Source organism: Stegodyphus dumicola, chromosome 9 (genome assembly GCF_044657685.1).
Source record: "Stegodyphus dumicola isolate Sdum_Otavi_A_Nest chromosome 9, ASM4465768v1".
NCBI lineage: Eukaryota > Metazoa > Arthropoda > Arachnida > Araneae > Eresidae > Stegodyphus > Stegodyphus dumicola.
Genome location: NC_140776.1, coordinates 67,087,973 through 67,107,249, shown reverse-complemented (window position 1 = coordinate 67,107,249; position 19,277 = coordinate 67,087,973). Strand labels below are relative to the sequence as shown.

The window sequence follows — 19,277 nt, the reverse complement described above, 5'->3', positions numbered from 1 at the left end:
TAAAAGCATCTGATTCGTCAAAAGAATAAATCTAAACTCACTTCGTTCAATCGATACACTTCTTCAAACCATAGAAATCCATTTGTGCGTGACGTATTTCACTAAAAATTGTATATTCCCAATACTATCCGAAACTTTGAATAATGGAACGTAAACGTTCGATTTCACTTCTGTGCAGTAAGTATTGAAAGAACGGTGCATTAAACGACGCGGATAAAATAAATTATGATCTGGTTGCAAAGGAAAGGAATTGATGGATTATTGTATTGAAAATTGGAATTTATTGAAGTTTATGGTCTTAGAAAGTGGCGTACATTTTGGAAAATGTCTTTGAAGGATAGAGGTCATAGAGGTGAACGGGAATAGAAATATGCAACCCGCTTAAGGGTTTATTCAACCTCCTTTTAGATGGGTGTCCACTTTTTCGATCTTTGTGTTATGATAGTTTGTACTACACAACTATGCTAGTGTTCCTTGTTTCTTGAGGTTCCACGGAATGTTCCCATGAGTTCTTCAGTGTTAAAAATAATTAGAATATTTTATATTCATGATACCTTTTATATAACAATTTTTCCCCCAAAATTTTATATCTATAGTTACTATAGTTATAAAATTACAGTTAAGTCACTATAGTTATAAGCTATATTTAAGTTACTGTAGTTTTATAGCATTAGTTATAATTAAGTTACTATAGATATATAGTTGTTATAAAGTGCCGCCCAGATAATATAGTGGTGAGCCTACTTCTGTACCGAAGGGCCTGGGTTCGAATCTCGGAGAAGGCACGGATGTTTGTAAATGTATAATGTCTATGTTGCATGGGGGCACTTTAAATATATGTCGAGCCGAAAGTTTCTCGAGTGGTTGGTGATAGGGGAAAGGAAGAGATCCTCGGAGCTGTTCCCCCGGGGTGTTTTTCATTAAAACTGGGGGCGAAGCCGAGCGAAGTCGTACTGTCACCAGTATAGTGCTCAAGGCTCTTTCCAACGACAGGCGCAATCTTGCTGTCCTCGCCGCAATGAATTTCGTGGGCCTGTTCTGATGTTACTGTTCGACAGATGAAATAAGTCTGAACACAGCAACAAATGTTAAAGTTACTATCGTTTTTAATTTTATAACTGTAGTTGCTATTACACAATTGTGCTGTAATGTTCCGCGTTTCTTGAAGATCCGTGGAATCTCAGAGGTTCCACATTAAATAATGATAATAATAATGATAAAAATCTGAAAGTTTTCAGATTTTATATTACCCTCAAATGGGCGTATTCTTTAACATTTTGTATATTACCTTTATTTATTAAACACCAAGTTCTTCGCCCTTAAACGATAAAATTCTATTCAGCAACATTATCGAAAAATAATTTTAAAAAAAGCATATCTTTAGAATTTCCGATACACAGTCTCGCGCGCTGGCGATAAAAATCGTTGAGTTTGACAAAACATGAAAACGATAATAAAACAAATTTTGGATTAAAAAACTAAAGGATTTCAAAGGGAGGAATGGCAACACTGTACGAAAAAAAAACATTTTTATTTCCAGCGCGCGAGATTGTGTATCGGAAATTTTAAAGATACTATGAATAGTGGAATTTAGACGATTAATAGGTATTAAGTGTATACCAGTATATCCTGAAAAAAAACTTTCCTAATGTCCTCAAAAATTTCTTTATTTTAAAAAAAGAAAAAAATATATAAATTTTTAGATTCAAAGTTGGCGACTGACCACAAATAACAGAGTTTAAATTGTTTATTTAGAAAACCAAAGATTCGATGCTTTGATATTTTAGACATCACATTGTTGGATAACAAGAAAAATCAATCATTTATTTTATATTTAAAAATGTCGACAAAGGGAACACGATAAAAACTTCAAAGTCAATAAGAGGAACATGATCTTCTAAGAAAAATATTACCACATCATAGAGATGTAATCCTATGTGACATCTTGCTGTCGTAAGTTTGGGTAAATAGTTTAGATTTAAATGATTAAAGCAAAAAAGTAAAATAAAATTTGATACGAGAAATTGCTAAAAATAAAAGCTGAAGATTCTTCTTATGGTATTTACTACATAACATATTTACTACATAACTGACTATAAAAGCTATACATACAAGAAAGTACACTGAATCCTCTTATAGCCTACTCTGAAAATGACAGGTATTTCTGAGGATATAAATTATACGGTTCTAGTTAATTTACGTGTCCTCGATAACTAGAACTTGAGAAGAGTATGGCGACTATTTGCTGTTCTTCTTATAACTACAGAAATAAAGTCCAAAGAAGGGTTAAAATACCCTTTTATTAAATTCAAAGAATATTAACAATTGGTCCTTTCGGGCTTACAGGAAAGCCTCCACTTGGACTTTAACTTAAACCATTAGCCGCTGGTGTTGCATTGACGCAACGGTCAGAATAAATGCGTATATAAATATAACTACCTAAAATATTTTATACCAGCAGATGATTTTCTGTAGGGAATATTATGAAGATTATTTCTGTAAAAAATATTTGCCTTCAACAATCATTTTGTTTATAATAATTAATCTCATACTTTTTAGTATGACTAAGCAAAATTTAAGCAAAATTTTCGACCGGGTATTTTTGCTGAAACTATTTAACGAAAGAATCGGCGTCTTTATGAGTGATCTATTTTTAGTGAAGGTCACCGTTTATCAGAACATTACATCAGTCAGATGTTTATATTTGTGTTGGGAAGAAAGGGAAAACAGGTGATGCGTTGACGCAACGTCAGCAGGAAACGGGTAGTCAGTCTCCTTTTTCACTCATTCCTTTCGATGTTCTGGTTCATGTTCTGGTTGTTAAAAAATGCCTAGAACGAGGTATCTTACATTAGAAGAAGCCCTTCAAAGATTTTTTGATGAAGAAGCAGATGATGATAATGTTAATAATGACCAGAATGAAACTGATATTGTTGTTGTTCCCCCAGAAATTGCAGAGGCTAGTGACGAAGAAGAAAGGAATGGCAATGTTTTAAATAATGATAATGATATTTTACCAAATGATACTGCTGAAGAAGTTGAAATTCACGTAAGAAGTAAGTTTCAGCCTTCTAAAAGCAGTTATAGTCATACTAAAAAGTTTAAAAAGCAGAAGACTGAAATCTTGAAGTGGATAAAAAAGGAACTGTTAGTTATGTCTCAGGAAGAACATGAAGAAAGAGATAGAAGAGAAATTATAAAAGACAAAACACAAGGTAAAACTAGTGCACAGATTTTCGATTTTCTTTTTGGTTTAGACATTTACTCTCTTCTCGTTGAACAGACAAATATATACGCTCAGCAAAAAAAAAAAAAAAAAAAAAAAAAAAAAAAAAAAAGGCCCAGAATTTATTGCATCTGAAGCCTATATGAGAAGATTTATTGGAAGATTATTGCTTACAGGATATAATTCTTTACCGCAAGAAAAAATGTTTTTTGATAAGAACATTTCTGTTCCTGTTGTACGAGAATTGATATCACGTTTGCAGTACAGAAATATGAAGCAGAATTTGCATTTGACAATACTGATAAAGTATATGAGGTGAGACCGTATCTAAACTTACTAAATATCACCACTTTTTACTACTGGAAATATACTCTTTTAGACTTCAGACGCGAGAATGCATTATTCCTTCTGCAAACTCTTATTGAGAGTGTAGAATTAGCCAGAAATAGATCAGCAACAGGAAGACCTAGTAAATTCAGCATTCAAAAACCATTCATGGAGATGGTAGACATTTTATCGTAAAGTCCGTTAATAACAAAAGACTTTGTTGTAAAGAGTACCATAGCCAGACTGTTTATAGATGCAAAGTATGTAATGTACGTAGCTTTACATCATGATTGTAATCAAGCTTTTCCTGCTTGAATCTTTAAAATGAAATAATCTGTATTTATAAAAGAAATGCAATGTATATTTTAATATTAAATTAATTACAAGTAAAGTGAACATAAGTTATAAAGTTTATAAAACGTTATACATCTAAAAAGTAATCCTGCGCTCCACTCAAAAGAAACATCACACGAGTACATTCCTACTCACTAAACATCCGTAGTCTTATTCCGCTGACGTTGCGCGAACGCAACACCCGCTTTTTCCACAGGTAAGAGCATTTTTTTAAATTTTCAATGTAAATTTATGTTATAAATGCTTAATTTAATATTTGTTATTATTTTCATGAGAAAAGAAACATTCCTTGTAGTTTTGGCGGTTAATGGGTTAAGGTAGAAAATAATAAACTAACTTAATTCTAACTAACTAAAACTTTTTCAAAGCTGTACAGAAATAACTAACCGAGTATTTTAGGCCCTTATTTAAACCTCACCGGCGAATACTAATGAGGCTATCACACATGGCTACAGGGACTTTTCTGAGAAACGAGATGGCCCACCAGCGGCCGAGCGGTAAAGTCACTGAACACAGGTAGTTCGGTCCGAGGTTCGAATCCCGCGAACGGGCTGGCTGCATGGGCGTTTTCGTGGTTTTCCCCATGTGTAACGTGTATACGAGCCAGTTTCCCTTAGAAAGTCCTCCACGAAGGCATCCCTCCTATTAGGCAGATAGCCCTCGAGGCTTTGCCATAATTACACACACACACACACTGAGAAACGAGATTCTGGTAGCACTGGTTTAAACGGGAGGATTCCTAGAGAAAAGAGCCCCGCCGGAAGCGAAGTCCCGCCTAGCTATGGAAGCAATGTTGCGGCTGCGCGGGATTTTTTCAAACCTCACAGAAAATGTCTCGGGTCCCGGGAAGAGACAACCAATCAGACGAAAGTTCTGCTTCTGAAGGATTACATGATCCCGATTTGAGCAATACTTGATTACTGTTTGGCGTTCAAGTCTTTGTAGTAAGTGAGAATGGTAACCTAGCTACGTGTGTTTCCTGGAATTGTGCGGGTTCTGGGAATTGTCTCTTTCGACGTCAAGTCCCGCGTAGCAGAAACATAATGTGATTGGACTTACGAGTACAGACACGTAAGGATACGGCCGAACGTAGTAAGATTGGCTGAAAGCAACGGCGTGGCCAGAAGGCAGAACACCTCTATTGACAACTTCTGAGCTCTTCTACGGAAGTGACTGAATTGGTTCCCTCTCAATTACATAAAACGCGATACTGAAAACTCAGTTCTGACAGGGAGCTGTAAGTGGAAAACAAGAGAATAAAGGAAAGGGCTTCAAAATTAAAAATAACCATTAGAAAATTAAAATAATCCCTACAAAATCAATACTACATCTGAGCATCACCCATCTAATACGATCATTTTCACAAATCAAAATCATCTGGAACCTAGGCTGGGAATCTTAGAGAGGGTTTAAAGATAATTTATATTTGTTGTATTATTATCTGAGGCTTTTGATTAAATTAAAGCTAATCTAGCATAATAATCTCAAAGAATTTTCTTCTTGACTTTTACTACAATGTCAGAACAGCAAATGAATGAAACGAAAGTAAAAATTAACTGAAATTTATTGCATCTTCAACTTGAACAACAAAACTAGAACTTACGACACAAATTCACTTTCGCTTCACCCGCACAAAACAAATAACCCGAAAATTAAATTGTTTATAATTATCGGATTTAAGTTACACAACACTACGTGGCTCGTTAAATTTTACGAACAGTTACTTAATATTTAATAACAAAGGGGAAACTCCCCAATTGGTAGACAAATACTGCTCATGTCAGAAACCATCAAAATAGTGATCTACAGCCGACTGATGTTGCCAACCATGACTCTTGTTATTTAAATTTTTACTCTTTTTAAAATATTTTCTCATTTACATACTCTGATTGAATAGATGAAACAGTAGGGGGTGAGAGATTTTAACATAAGTAAAACGGAAATAAATCTTACAGTTGCTCTGTACTCATTAGGTTATTTTGAAGCAAAAGACATGAAAAATAAGCAATGCCCTCGCCCGGACTCGAACCTGGACCTCTCGAATACGCTTCGAGTGTGCTACCAGTTACACCACGAAGGCATGCAGAATGGAGGGAGAAAATTATGGCTTCAAACAAATTTTACGCAGTTTTCCTTCAGAATTAAAAATTATTTAAAACTTTTTTTTTTTCATATTAGCATTCCAAAGCGCTATTGGAAGTTCTTTCATTATAAGAAGCTTTTAGCTAAGTGGAATGAGTAATATATTTCATTTTGTAATGCTAAGGGCACCAAAAAGTTCTTTCCTTCTACATTTCGAGTCTTCCCTCTTCATTAATTTTAAAGTTTCTGAGTTTTTATCTGGTCAAGCTAAATTTGCAAGTTACCTATTTCATTTCACTCTAAGATCAAACAATTTACGTGAGTGTTCAAAAAAAGTACCTCAAGATGTGGAATAGTTGATTTGTTCATGCCCTATCCTCGATGACTCTAGATTATGCTTGCTGAACGATTTGAAAATGTTCAGCGTAACTTGGCCAGTGAAATTATGTTTTCGTGAAGTCTCGATTGCTGATCTCTGTTGTTTTTTCATTTTATTTCTGCATGTAATATTTAATGTTTTAGTTAGCTTACATCTGTGTTGCCCGAGGAGATTGTAAATTGTATGTGTTCAAAAAAGAAAAGAAAAAAAAAAAAAAAAAAAAAAAAAAAAACGAAAAACATAAAACTGAAAGGTTTCAGATTTAAATTACGTCATACATATAAGCATCACTAAAACAGCTGAAAAAATTCAGAAAAATTAAAATAAATAAGGGGGAAAATATATAAAAATTTGAAAGCTTTTAGATTTTATATTATAATCATAGGGAAAGGGGCGTTTTTTTAACGTTTTGTGTGTTACCTTTTTTTACTAAAAATCATGTTCTACGTACTCAAACCATAAAATTCAGTTCAACAGCAATATCGCAAAATAAGTTTAAATTGAGGATATCTTTAGAATTCCCGATACAGAGTCTCAGGTGCTGGAGATGAAAAATTTTTTCATTTTTTTTCGTACAGTGTTGCCATTGCTTGCTTTAAAATCATTTAGTTTTTGAATCAAAATTCGTTGAAGTGTTACAAAATATGAAATTGATAATAAAACAAATTTCAAATTCAAATTAGGGATTCCACATTTCCATATTCTATGGAAGATTACGTTATTCAAATTTTGATGGCTCTAGGTACCGTTGTTTTATCACAATGCGAGAAACGTACATTCATGCAGATTCTTCATTATTTAATTTCTTTAACTATAATACAGGGCGATAATATTTGGTGGCAACAACTTGAAAATTGATTCGCCGTTTATAGTTTTCAACACAAAATGCCAATATGAAATTAATAGTCCTTACGGGCAAATTGCCCCTCGGACTGAAAAAAGGGTGGAATGCCTGAGAACAGTTATATGCATCTTTATTTGTTAACAGGTTATTAAGATGTAACATAATATGAGTCTTACAAATAGTAATCTACAGCTTCATGATTACATTTAACCTTTGATTAACACTTGGGTTTTACATGTTCCAGTACACTAGTCAATCATTGTATAATCAATTAACAAGTATCAGAAATATCAGGTTAAGGTTTTATTTATTCATTCAGTAATAACACTTGATTGTGCTCGTTATCTAAATTCTGGATCTAAATTCGTTATCTAAATTAGTTCTTGTTTTCAGCAAAAATATTGCGATTATTCAGGTTAAGTTCAGAAATATTATCTTCAATGCTCTCTTTTATAGTGAATGCAGTGTAAGAAAGTAAGAGATGCAGAGATCAATAGTCTGTAGTAATGGGAAGACTTGCAGTGTTAATTATCTGCAGTAAAGCTGACTATTGATTTGTAAGTCCGCTACAAAGGAATACTCTGAGATGGATGTATTCAATTAGACTCAAGTATTATTCTCTTTACTGATCAAATAATGGGGCAAATTATTTCACAAGTTAATACTTCTTATGCAGGAAAAATGATTTTACAAGGTTTGATATGCTGCTAATTAGATAATAATGACGAATATTAGAAATGCGATTTTGCTACATTTAAGAAGGCTATAATGAGGAAATTTGAGGATTCGTATGTTAAAAGATATCACGAACTTTCAAAACCCGCACTAAAATATCACGAGTAATTAAATTAAATTGGTCAGTAAATGCAATTCTGTTTATAATTCTACTTTGAAATTCGATAACTAATTAGCTTATAACTGTTGTTTATGGTGTAAAAAATTTAAGACAACTTCCGAAATCAATTTATGTTTTTACTTATTTATTAGCCCAGAAGGGCTATTAGCCTCGAAACGCCATTTTGTCTCAAATTACTTAAATGCGTTGCATCACTTTGTGAGGATTATGTTAATTTTATTAACAATTAAATTTTGAGTAAAACTTCCTTTCCTATCGCTTCTTAATTTCAACTTAACACTTCCGGTCAGAACGTAGTTTTAGAATCACGTTTGAATGCTAATGAGGAAGAGCGTTATTTAACCGCAACGTTCTACTGAGCGCACTGAGCGCCATGGGCTGAACTTCTGACCTATGAATTCCTATCAGAATTGTTCAGTCCGTGGAGACAGGTCAGTCGGGCATTTATTAAGCATATTTCAAAAGGTACAGAGACATTGACAGTATAGTAGTATTAAAGACATCTTCGCCATAATGCAAAATACATGCAGAAAGTTTGTACTTAATACAGTCAATATACAAAAATACTATATACAATAACAAATTATATGCAGACTAGTTATCAAAGAGAATAATAAAGTATGTGCAAATATTAAATCAGTAAAAATCAGGTTTATATCAATGGCAATGACAATAGGCATAAGGTTCAAGATAGACATAAATAATTAAGATGCAATGGGAGCATAATATGTGCACTGAGCTTTAAAATTTTTTCATACAGAATAACATAGTTAAGAAGAATACAAATAGAAACATAAATATGATGCAGTACCAACATTAAATTTTGAAGTACAAGTAATTCAACAATTCAAAAAAATATATATGTATCAAAGTGCTACGAGACGTGTATTATAATACAGAGTCATTTAAATATATCCCATATGTTTAAATATATGGGAGACAAAGTGAATATTCAGAGTGTGTTGTTGCCTGAGCAGCTTCTTTCGCAACAGAATCAGCAATTTCATTGCCAAGATAGCCTTGATGCGCAGGTATCCAACTCAATATTGGACGCAAAGCTAGCGGCAATCCTAGGAGTCTGTTGAATTTTATAGACCATGGGATGGCGAATGTCTGGATTGGAAAGAGCCAACAAGCTGGAAAGAGAGTCGCTAAAAATGGTCAGTTGTTGCGTGAATACATTGTAGAAATTTGACTTTGTTGAAGGGAATCACTGACAAACTGCTGGAAGGTCGTTGGGCTGAGTGTGAGGGGATTTCCTCATGAATTTCTGAAGTTCCAGCTTGTATGTGGGACATTGCGAAGAGCTGGCTGGATGATGAATATCGTAGGATGTTTTTAAGACGTCGTTAGAATGCAAACAGTTGATACAAGCCCCGTTCCTGACAGTTGCGACTATTATGCCCCAAACCTTGACAATTGAAGCAGCGCTGTAATCTATAATAACGTCAAAAAGGGCAGGAAGAAAATCCAAAATATAAACGGCCGTGATCACCTATTTGATTAAAATATGGGAGATCAACCTGAACCACCCAATTGTTACTTGAGTCGGCTCTATGCAATGGTGTTCTAGGGTGGACGGGAGTGGCTCCGTCAAAAGAATGAAAATTTCCAAAAGCTTGAACTACGTCTTCGGCAGTAAAGTCTTCTGGAACACCGAACACAATTAGTGATTCCCTTGGAATCCTTGGCTCACGATAATGTAAGTTATTAAGATCTTTAGCGGATTCCAAAGTAGCCGTTAGCTTTGCAATATCCTCCTTATGAGTGCAACGTTCTACTGTCTTAGTGAGAGAGATACCAGATATTCTAGCTAGCACGCGTCCGCCTTTTTAGGCTACCCTCTCGTAAGCTATTATTACGCTGGGCCGTAATTTAGGTCATTAATAGCTTCGCAGTCAATTAACGTTAAGGGGCCAACTCTGTTAAAATTCTGATAGCTTTGGCTATATCTTTCTAATTAAAATTAGTTTAGTTTATTTCTTAGTCTCTTAAATTGAAGCCCGAGTGTCGGCTTTATTGTACAACTCCAAGACGGAGGTTTTTTAAAAAGGTTATTTCATCCTTCTCACTTTTTGTTTTCTACCTCACGAACTCAAGCGATTATTCGCTTACTAGTTCTTAAGATTCTTCAAGAATCTGCATGAATTTATGTCTTTTGCTTGCGTTGTTAAAAAAACAACGGTACCTAGAGTCTTCAGATTCTGAATAACATAGCCCTCTACCCGAACATGGGCATATGAAAGTCCGAATTTGGAATTTGTTTTATTTTCTCTTTCATGTTATGTAAAACTTCAACGAATTTTTTATTAAAAAACTCAACAATTTCAAAGCGACCAGTTGGTGGGGATAAAACATTTTTATTGCCAGTGCGCGAGACTGCCTGTCGGAATTTCAAAGATATGCTGTTTTTAAATACTTTCAGCCCAAAGTTGAGTTAGCCGAAATGCTCTCGAAACGCGTATATGTCTGTAGATGAAAAAAACGACCATTTGGGCATAATATAAAATATGAAAGCTTTCAGAACTCTTTTCTTTAATTTTTGTGTGTGGTTTTCAGCATAACAAAATTGTGCAAAATTGGAAAGCAAAAAATTCCAGATAATCTTGCCTTGAGAAAGGAAACTGCACCATTACACGGTGGTTAAAAAAAGCTGGGAGTCTACTAATTTTTTTTAACCTTTCAGATTCTATGATTTCATCAACTATTCCGATCTTGATAACTTTTATGGAATAAAACACAACTAATCTCCTTGGTAACTTTGGCGCATTACGAAACAATTAGTTATACAGTTCCATATTTGCTACGGGGTAATGGTTTTCCATATTTACTACAAGATTTTTTGTAAAGAACTTAAATTTTTTCATAAATTTAGCTAAAACACCATACAAATTCAGAAAATGAATATTATCAAAGTAATATTATGATTGCTATTAATGTAGGCGTTGACTTAGTTTATTATAAAAATGCGCAATGGAGTTGAAATTTTTTATTTTGTTATTTCCAATTTTCATAACATCTTATCCAATATCTTTGCTAATTGGCGATGACAAGATCTTTTCTTTTTATCTCTACAGTTATAAAAATGCATTGCTCAATAGGGCATAAGTTAATTATATAACAAGCTATTAATTCTGGACATCTTAACAACTTTTTGCAACAGATGTTACTTTACATCATGAGTATAATAAACAAAACAGATTCCTAACTACTTATAAAACTGGTTTCTAACCAAGTATCATTATTTATTTTTTTAAATTTCATTCTACTGATTATTTACTGTTTTAGTATTTTAATATTTTCCTATTTATATAATCTTGCTTTTCCGTCCACCACAGAAAAGAACAGAAACAGCGGGACTGTTTTAAAACTAATTTTAAAACTAAAAATTGGTTTATTTGGTTACGCCAAAACACTCGAGGTCTATCTGCCTAAGTGTATGGAGGACTTTCTAAGAGAAATTGGTTGTATACACGTTACACATGGTGAAAACAACGAAAGCGCCCATGCAACCAGCCCGTTCGCGAGATTCGAGCCTGGGGCCTAACTATCAGTGTTCGGCGACGTTACCGCTCAGCTGGCTGGCAGGCCTAAAACTAAAGAAAATTTTGATTTCAGTTATAACTCTACTTAATAGAATGAATGTAGTTTATGAGTTGGAAAATTGGGTGCGAAAAAGTCTTGAAAAGGAAAAATTATGCAGCCCCGAAATGCACCCCTTGGGGGAGCACCACGCTGACTGCTAAACGCAGAAAAGTCCATGCCCTAAGGCGCAGAATGCAAGCATGCAAGGATCCCATAGAGAGACACACTCGCTAATATATTTAGATCTGATAACGCAGACACAGATAAAGAAATATCAGAGCCAGTGTTCAACAATATTACAATACCAAGAAAACAGATTTTGAACCGCTGCCAAACGCCAAAGAAATGAGAGACATTGTTAAAGCATTAAACACCAATACAGCCCCAGGTCCTGATGGGATAGATAATGGTATTCTGCAAGCCATTAACAGTACGCATCCGGTGTTACTGTATGCCTACCTTACTGCGTGTTGGCGCAACAGATATTTCCCAGCTGGCACGAAACTTGGTTAGGTTTTGCTCTTCCTCAAAGCGAAAAAAGACCCTAATGTACCAACGTCTTACCGGCCTATTTGCCTTCTTCCTGCCTTGGGTAAAGTACTAGAGAGAGTCGTCCTTCAAAGATTTAAACACTATATCCTGTCTGGACAAAGCATAAGTGACAAACAATACGGCTTCATTCCTGGCAGATCGGTGGATCACGCGCTGCAGCATCTACGAAAAATAATAGCAAATAACAGAAGTAACAACCAGCATAGTCTCATTATCTCTGTGGACATACAGGGCGCCTTCGACTCTTTGTAGTGGCCCGCGCCACTTACAAGCCACTACGGACGCAGGAGTGCACTCACGTTCCATCATAGGGCGTCCTCAAGGATCCTGTCTGGGTCCACTGCTTTTGAATCTTGTAGCCGACACAGCGCTGACTCTCTTTAACACAGATCCTCACACAGAAATACTGGCATCTTTTAGCTCAGCGCAAGAGTGCAATAGAGCGAGTGCTCCGACTCAAAGAGACAGTAAGTTTATGGGACAACAGGAATTATGTTTATACTGACTATGAGCAAAGCATTCCCGAGCCACCTTGTCACCCGGCCGAATTCAACATCTCGATTAACTGCAGGTCACCAACGTGGTTCAAAGCCACTGCAATCTACACCGATGGTTCCAAAGGAGAATGCGGCACCGGTAGCGGATACTGTGTTCTACGTGGGAACCAGATCTTAAAGACCTGGGAAAGAAAGCTTAAGCACCACAACTCAGTTTTACAGGTTGAACTGATTGCATTAAAAGCTGCACTTGTCTACGCACTGGAAAATAACTATTCCAGTATATATTCAGACTCAGCCTCTAGCCTCCAGGCAATCCAAGGCACATGTAGTAAAAATCCTCTCGTCAGGCCATACAAAACTCTTACTAAAAACACCAAAATACTATAGGCCTGAACTCCAGTGGGTACCTGCCCACATCGGAATACTGGGTAATGAAATTGCAGATGCAATAGCCAAAAGAGCAGCAACTGACCCCTACGTCCGCACACTTGACGTGCCTCTCCCTTGCTCGTTCTTAAAAGCTGAGCTCGAGAGAGAATCATTCAAACGTTGGCAACATCTGTGGGAGACAGAGACCACCGTCAGAAGAGTTCACAGATTTTTTCCAAAAGTCTACCGGCTTCTGAAAAATGGCTCGTCCCATTTCACTCAGTTTCTAACAGGACATGGTCCCTTCATGACTTACCTGCATCGCTTCAGACGACGCGAAAACAACCATTGCTCATGCGGGATGGTAGGAGATCCGGACCACTATCTGTTCGCTTGCAGAGAGACCGCCAAATATCATCTTAGGCAACCAGTAGCAAACCACATCCATGCATGAGCCGAAGTTACTTTGAAAAATCGCAATGTATTGAAACGCATTTGCGTTTGCATAAATATTGCCCGCAAAATCTCAGACAGGCTGGAGTAATTCTCAGCTGCCATCCTCGTCACCAGCACAGCCCCTGTATGCTCTGTACTTGTAATGAACTAATTTTATCTTAGGTTAGCTTATTCGACTTTTCTTATTCCCAGTATATACGTATCTCCTTGAACTGTAAACCCTGAATTATGAACCTTGAGTTATGTATTTTGCCTTATTTTATGTATTGTTTTCGCTGTTTTGCCTTTTTTTATTTTATGTATTATTTCGCTTTTTAGTATTTTTTTCTTATTATTTTTAGTATTGTTATTTAGTATTTAGCCCTATTTTAGATATTACTTTTACTGTTTTATCAGTCACTTTGTTAATTGCTCATATATTGCACTATACTCATTTATTGTTCACTTTGTGGATGTCTTTTGTGACCACCTATCCATAACTCTGTAAATATGTACCTGAAATTGTTCTTCTCACCCGCAATGCACCCTTCTTCCATCACTGCACTATCGTCTCGTCCAGCATTTGTTTGCACTGCCCTCAGCACCCGTCTTGAGCAAAATATGTATATATAAGTGTGTTATGTTGATCAAGTTATTTCCGTCAGCGGGGCTACCTGGCCGATATGTTAACTACCCAGTGGATCGGCTGCCTCACTGTCGGTGGAAAGGAAAGGTGTTATTTTTGTTTATCAACAGACGGATAATTTTTTAAGAAAATATTTATAAGATTTTTCATATTTTAAGTTTTTATATCTTAAAGCTAAACTTTTCTTTTTAAGATTTTAGCTGTAATCTAAAGTTTAAATTCCGATTTTTAACGGGAGATTAGATTTCAGATAATGAAGTGCAGATTATTCAGAAATGATATAATTTCAGATGACTTCATTTTTGAAAATTATAAACACAAGAGTAATACTTAGGCGTAAAAGGAAAACTTTTCAGATTATTACTTATAAGTGTTTCGCTTGATGTCCTGTAGCTATACGACGAATGTTGTCTATTGCGTTATTCACTCCAGCCTATTTTACCCTACTGTCTCTTCAAAACTAAAAACTGATCCATGGATCAGTTAGAATTTTTCATAAATAAAGGCTGCAAAAATATTTAAATCTATTTTAATGAAAAAGCTGCACAGATTAAATAAGGTCCGGTGACCTCTGGAGCCAGCTACGATGCACAGAACATCGGATTCAGTTTTACAAGGGAAGCCATGGGCTAATGGATCAAGAAGCTTGGCATGTATTCTAAAATTTGATAATTTTAGTTGATGTGTATTAAAGAAAAACATAGTTAATAGATAAAAAAAACATGATCGCCTGAATTAAGATTAACCATTTTGAATGATCCTCTATTTAATGGAGATACAGTTATTCGTGCATAACCCAAACCTAAATTGATGTGCACAGATCACAAATCAATCCGCAGAAATTTTTGAAAACGTGTGGAAACTCACGTTGACTTACATCGAATCAATATTCATCACACCGTGTGCTAAAATAAACTCTGTCCCTCTTCAGGTAAATGCTAACCTGAAGCTATGTTTTTTTGGGAACTAAAATGCAAAATAAAGTTTATAGAGACTTTAGCACAACTGAATGATGCAGAGTACAGGAATTTCATAACATCTTTTTAAACTTCCAAAATTCTGTAGCCAACGTTGTCACTTCACTTGACCAACCGGCACATTTTTTTCTTAGACCTAAGAAAAAGCTTTACATAATTAACTATCAACCCTTGAAAAATTGGAGAACATTATCGATGAGATCAGAAAAACTAGTGGAGCCAAAATATGCCATATTATTATATTACCTATTGAAGACTGGAATGCCACCAGAAATAAATTATGTTAATATTTTCAACATAACTCAAACTGATTTCCAGTCTTTGTCCATTTATTTCTTATCTGTATCAACGACATATTTAGGTTTATCACCCCATATGAAGGCTGTTTTATATTTAGAAGGAATTTGAAACAAGTTGATATTTCAAGTATTTCCAACATCTTTCTTTCATCCAGTTCAAGATCGTCATTAAAGTTCTGGTGCATTTTCAACAGAAGCAGTATAATAAAAGTGAATATTTTTTGCTAGAACGGTCATGTAGCGGCATTTTTTGTCAACAACCGCTAAGAGATATAAACTTCGATTAATAGGCACAACAAGGTCAAAATGAGAAAAACTTCCTTCACATATAATGCGATGGCTTCGTTTCCTCCACGTAAGGTGACGGAGAATAATTAACAAAAACCTATCTTTAATTAATCGCTTCAGGGCTTTCTAATATTAAAGTGACAAACGCGTGATGATATATTACTCTTTAACATGCGGCCGTCGGTGAAAAGTCCTCGTGCCACTGCGCGAGGGGAACTCTTTTTCTCCGCTCCACTAAGCCTTAATGCGCCGTTTAGAATTCCTACATGTTGAAAGAGGCGTTAAGTATATCAAAAATGTCTTCTTGTAAATGATTTTTGTAGATCAATTAAGAGACTTATTAGGAAACTGTTATTTATCCTGGAATGGTAATGCAAATTTCGAGATTTATTTATTTATTTATTTGTTTTGTGTGTCAAAAGTTGCCCTGAAATTGATGCTTTTAATGTCATTTTAAGACGCTCCAAGAACAATTTGATATTCACTTCCCATTTTATTTTAGAATTCCGTAGAAAGTGCAAAGGTTTTAGAACATTCATTCACAATGGAAGCGACGGAAGATTCAGTTTAGATTTGGTATGGAATTTCAATCTGAAACCTAGAGAATGTCCACAATAAATTCACCTGACGAGGAAAATAGGTACTAATAGTGTTCATTGGCCAGTTAAAATTTTTTCAGCGACAATAGCTCACATTCAGAGGCTCTAGAATACAAGTAAATTATGAATGTAATCTCTGCAATGAAAGCATAAACATATTTCTTTCTAAATCTTTCTTCTATTATTAACGCGTCTCAATACTGCTAATGTGGTTTATTTTTTGCATTACATTTTCTCTATTCGCTCTCTCTCTTTTTTTTTTAAATAAAATATTTTCTCAGTGAACGAAACAATTAAAATCATTTCTGTAAGAGTAATGAAAAAAAAAAAAAAAAAAAGATTACATTCTATTGGAATTGGGAGAAAAAGACTTGAAATCAAAATGGATGAGAATGAGATGAAAACTGTTATGTTACGTTTAAGGGGCATTGCTCTAAAAGCTCCATTTAACTGAAATCGTTTTCGTTTTCTCAAACAAAATAGCTTTCGACTAATAGCTGAAAGTAATTATATATGAGATGCGGTAATGAAAGAACGTTACATTTTATATGCAGTATCTCTTCAAGCTAATTAACAATCAACGGCAACTTTCTAGTTTCAAATGCAGTATTAAAGACAGAATTTCTTATTATAGAACAACATTATTTATTTAATATTTCCTATTCTTAGAACAGCATTATTTATTTAATAATTTGCGCATACTTCTGTTATGTATATGTAATTTTCTTTTGGGCTTCTGTTAAACGCCATATATAAGTATATTTCAAGAAAAGAGAAACTGAAAGATAAAATATGCAGATTTCCTAGCGCATGTGCACCCTCAAAAATGGAGTTCTAATATTTAATTATTAATCTGTACAAACTCCATCGATTGGCTGATGAAAAATCTTAGATTTTTAATTTTTTATATTACAGATGACAAAGTTGTTAGTAGCTACGTAAGACTTTAGTTGACTTATGTTCCAAAAATGGATCACAGTTTAATTCCAGAGAAAAGGCACTGTTAAAAAAATGACGGACCTTGTTTCAAAGAATGAAAACAAAAAACTGAATATAAATCTTCAAAACTTTATAACTTAAGTTGTAACGAAGTCGCTCTTACCTTAACCTTTTCATGGTCTTTAACAAGCTCAGCTCGCATTCCAGTTAAGTACTACAGTGGGCACAAACGAACAGAGGTCGCTAAGGTATGTGCCTACCCTAAATTCGTCGTTTTGGTGAAAATTTACGATTTTTTTTTATTTATTCATTTTATAGGCCATACATTTAGGTTTCCAAAAATGCTTTATTTTTGTTTTTACGATAACTAGAAGAAAAGTTATAGTATAAAAAATAAACCAGAAGTGAATTTTTGGATGCCGGAAGTTGGCATTTAAATGGTCATAAAAATGTAAACAATAAGTTTAAACAACTATTTTCTAATTATTAAACACTATAAAAGCAACACATCTTTCACTGTGTGACACTTTGCTGATAAAATACTTACATGGGAAGACTCGAAACAATAATGAGTGTTTTAATAACCTTTTGAGGACTATTTTACCTAAAGAAACTTTTCTCCAAATGAAAACATTGCTTTTAGGAGCACATATTGCTGTATTAGTATTTAATTCAAGATATTTAGGTCTTTTATCTATTTTCAGGTATATAGAAATAGAAATCAATCCTATTATGCTTGAAAGCTACATGGGAATAGACAAACAGCGAATTCAGACATCGAAAGCCAATCTCTACAAGCAACAAAGTTATCCAGAAAAATGCTAAAAGAAAGTCAAAATTAGTTAAGAATGAAGCAAAGGAGGGCCTAACATACAAATACGGCGAGTTTTAAAGGTCTAAAGTGGCTACAAAACGTTTTGTGCTGTGAATGAACTTAAATGCGTTTTCTGAGAAATTGTATTTTTCGTTACTTTTGATTGCAATTAATTTCATAAAATGTATTTAGAAAATTGAAATGAAATTTTGCCAAAATGTTTTATTCATCTTTTGCTGTGTTCTGTAGCAAAATCTGACCTCTTTGTATTTATTTATTGATTTTATTGACAGTATTTTGAAGAAAAGAGGATTTTTTTTGTTTTTTTTTTTTTTGTTTGTTTTAATTTTGAGTTTTTGTGCTAAGTTTTGAACACAAGTAGACACACACAGAACACAGGTAAGTATGTTATTTATATACTGTGTAAAGATTATTGAAGTATATTTATTAGAATTCATAAGAGATCTGGCGTAAATGAAAATTTTCACTAAAATTTTACTAAACATTGCCTATATTTAAAAAATTAATGAATCGTTTTATAAAATCCCATTTAAATTCATAGTTTTATATCTCATATTACTCAAAAACATGTGTGTTTAATTAAAATTTTATGTATTTTAAAATAGTGCTTCGTATGTAGGCACATACCTTAAGTACCACAGTGGACACAAACGAACAGAGCTCGCATTGCAAATTCACCACTGTTACACCCAAATTAAAGAAATGTAACTAAATTTGCATTTGAAAATTTTAATTTATTAAGTTTTAATTAACGAGTGTTATTTTCTAATTAGTTTTTGAAAACATGTTAGTTAATTGAGAAAAACTAAATTACTTACATAATGTTAAAATTAAAACTAAATTAAATTATTTAATTTTTCTTGAACTTTTTTTTAATTTTCTTTTTTCACTTTACTGTCATTCAGTTATATTCTTTTGTGATCGAATAATGTGTAACTCCTTTAATTTATAATTTTACTACATAAAAGATTCTCACAAAAGTAAATTGTAAGTTTTTAATAATACTAAAATTTTGTCAATAATATTCACACAGTTTTATTATTTTAAGATCATAATCTAGCATAGTTACTGCTCCTTCCCCCCCCCCAAAAAAAAGAATTCGATTCGAAATTTTTCACTTTTAAATTAAGTAAATGATGCAATACATTGACTATATGCCAATTCTGAAGCTTGTCGCTATTTTCC

At 34.1% G+C, this 19,277-nt stretch overlaps 1 protein-coding gene across 4 annotated transcripts in view; it reads left to right on the top strand.

Annotated features, from left to right (window-relative positions):
- Positions 1-18,296, top strand: part of LOC118194994 (toll-like receptor Tollo) — a 162,729-nt gene extending 144,433 nt beyond the window's left edge. For 3 of the 4 annotated variants that reach the window (XR_015043005.1, XM_035366235.2, XM_035366230.2), the window contains one exon: positions 17,962-18,296. Coding sequence is in view for 1 of the 4 variants with exons in the window: in XM_035366235.2 (XP_035222126.1) it covers positions 17,962-17,997 (36 nt within the window). In the remaining 3 variants the exon portion in view is untranslated. Of the gene's footprint in view, positions 1-15,923; positions 16,360-17,961 lie in introns of those variants that run through there. The other variant, XR_004759187.2, reaches the window with a different exon arrangement.
- Positions 18,297-19,277: the final 981 nt, after the last annotated feature.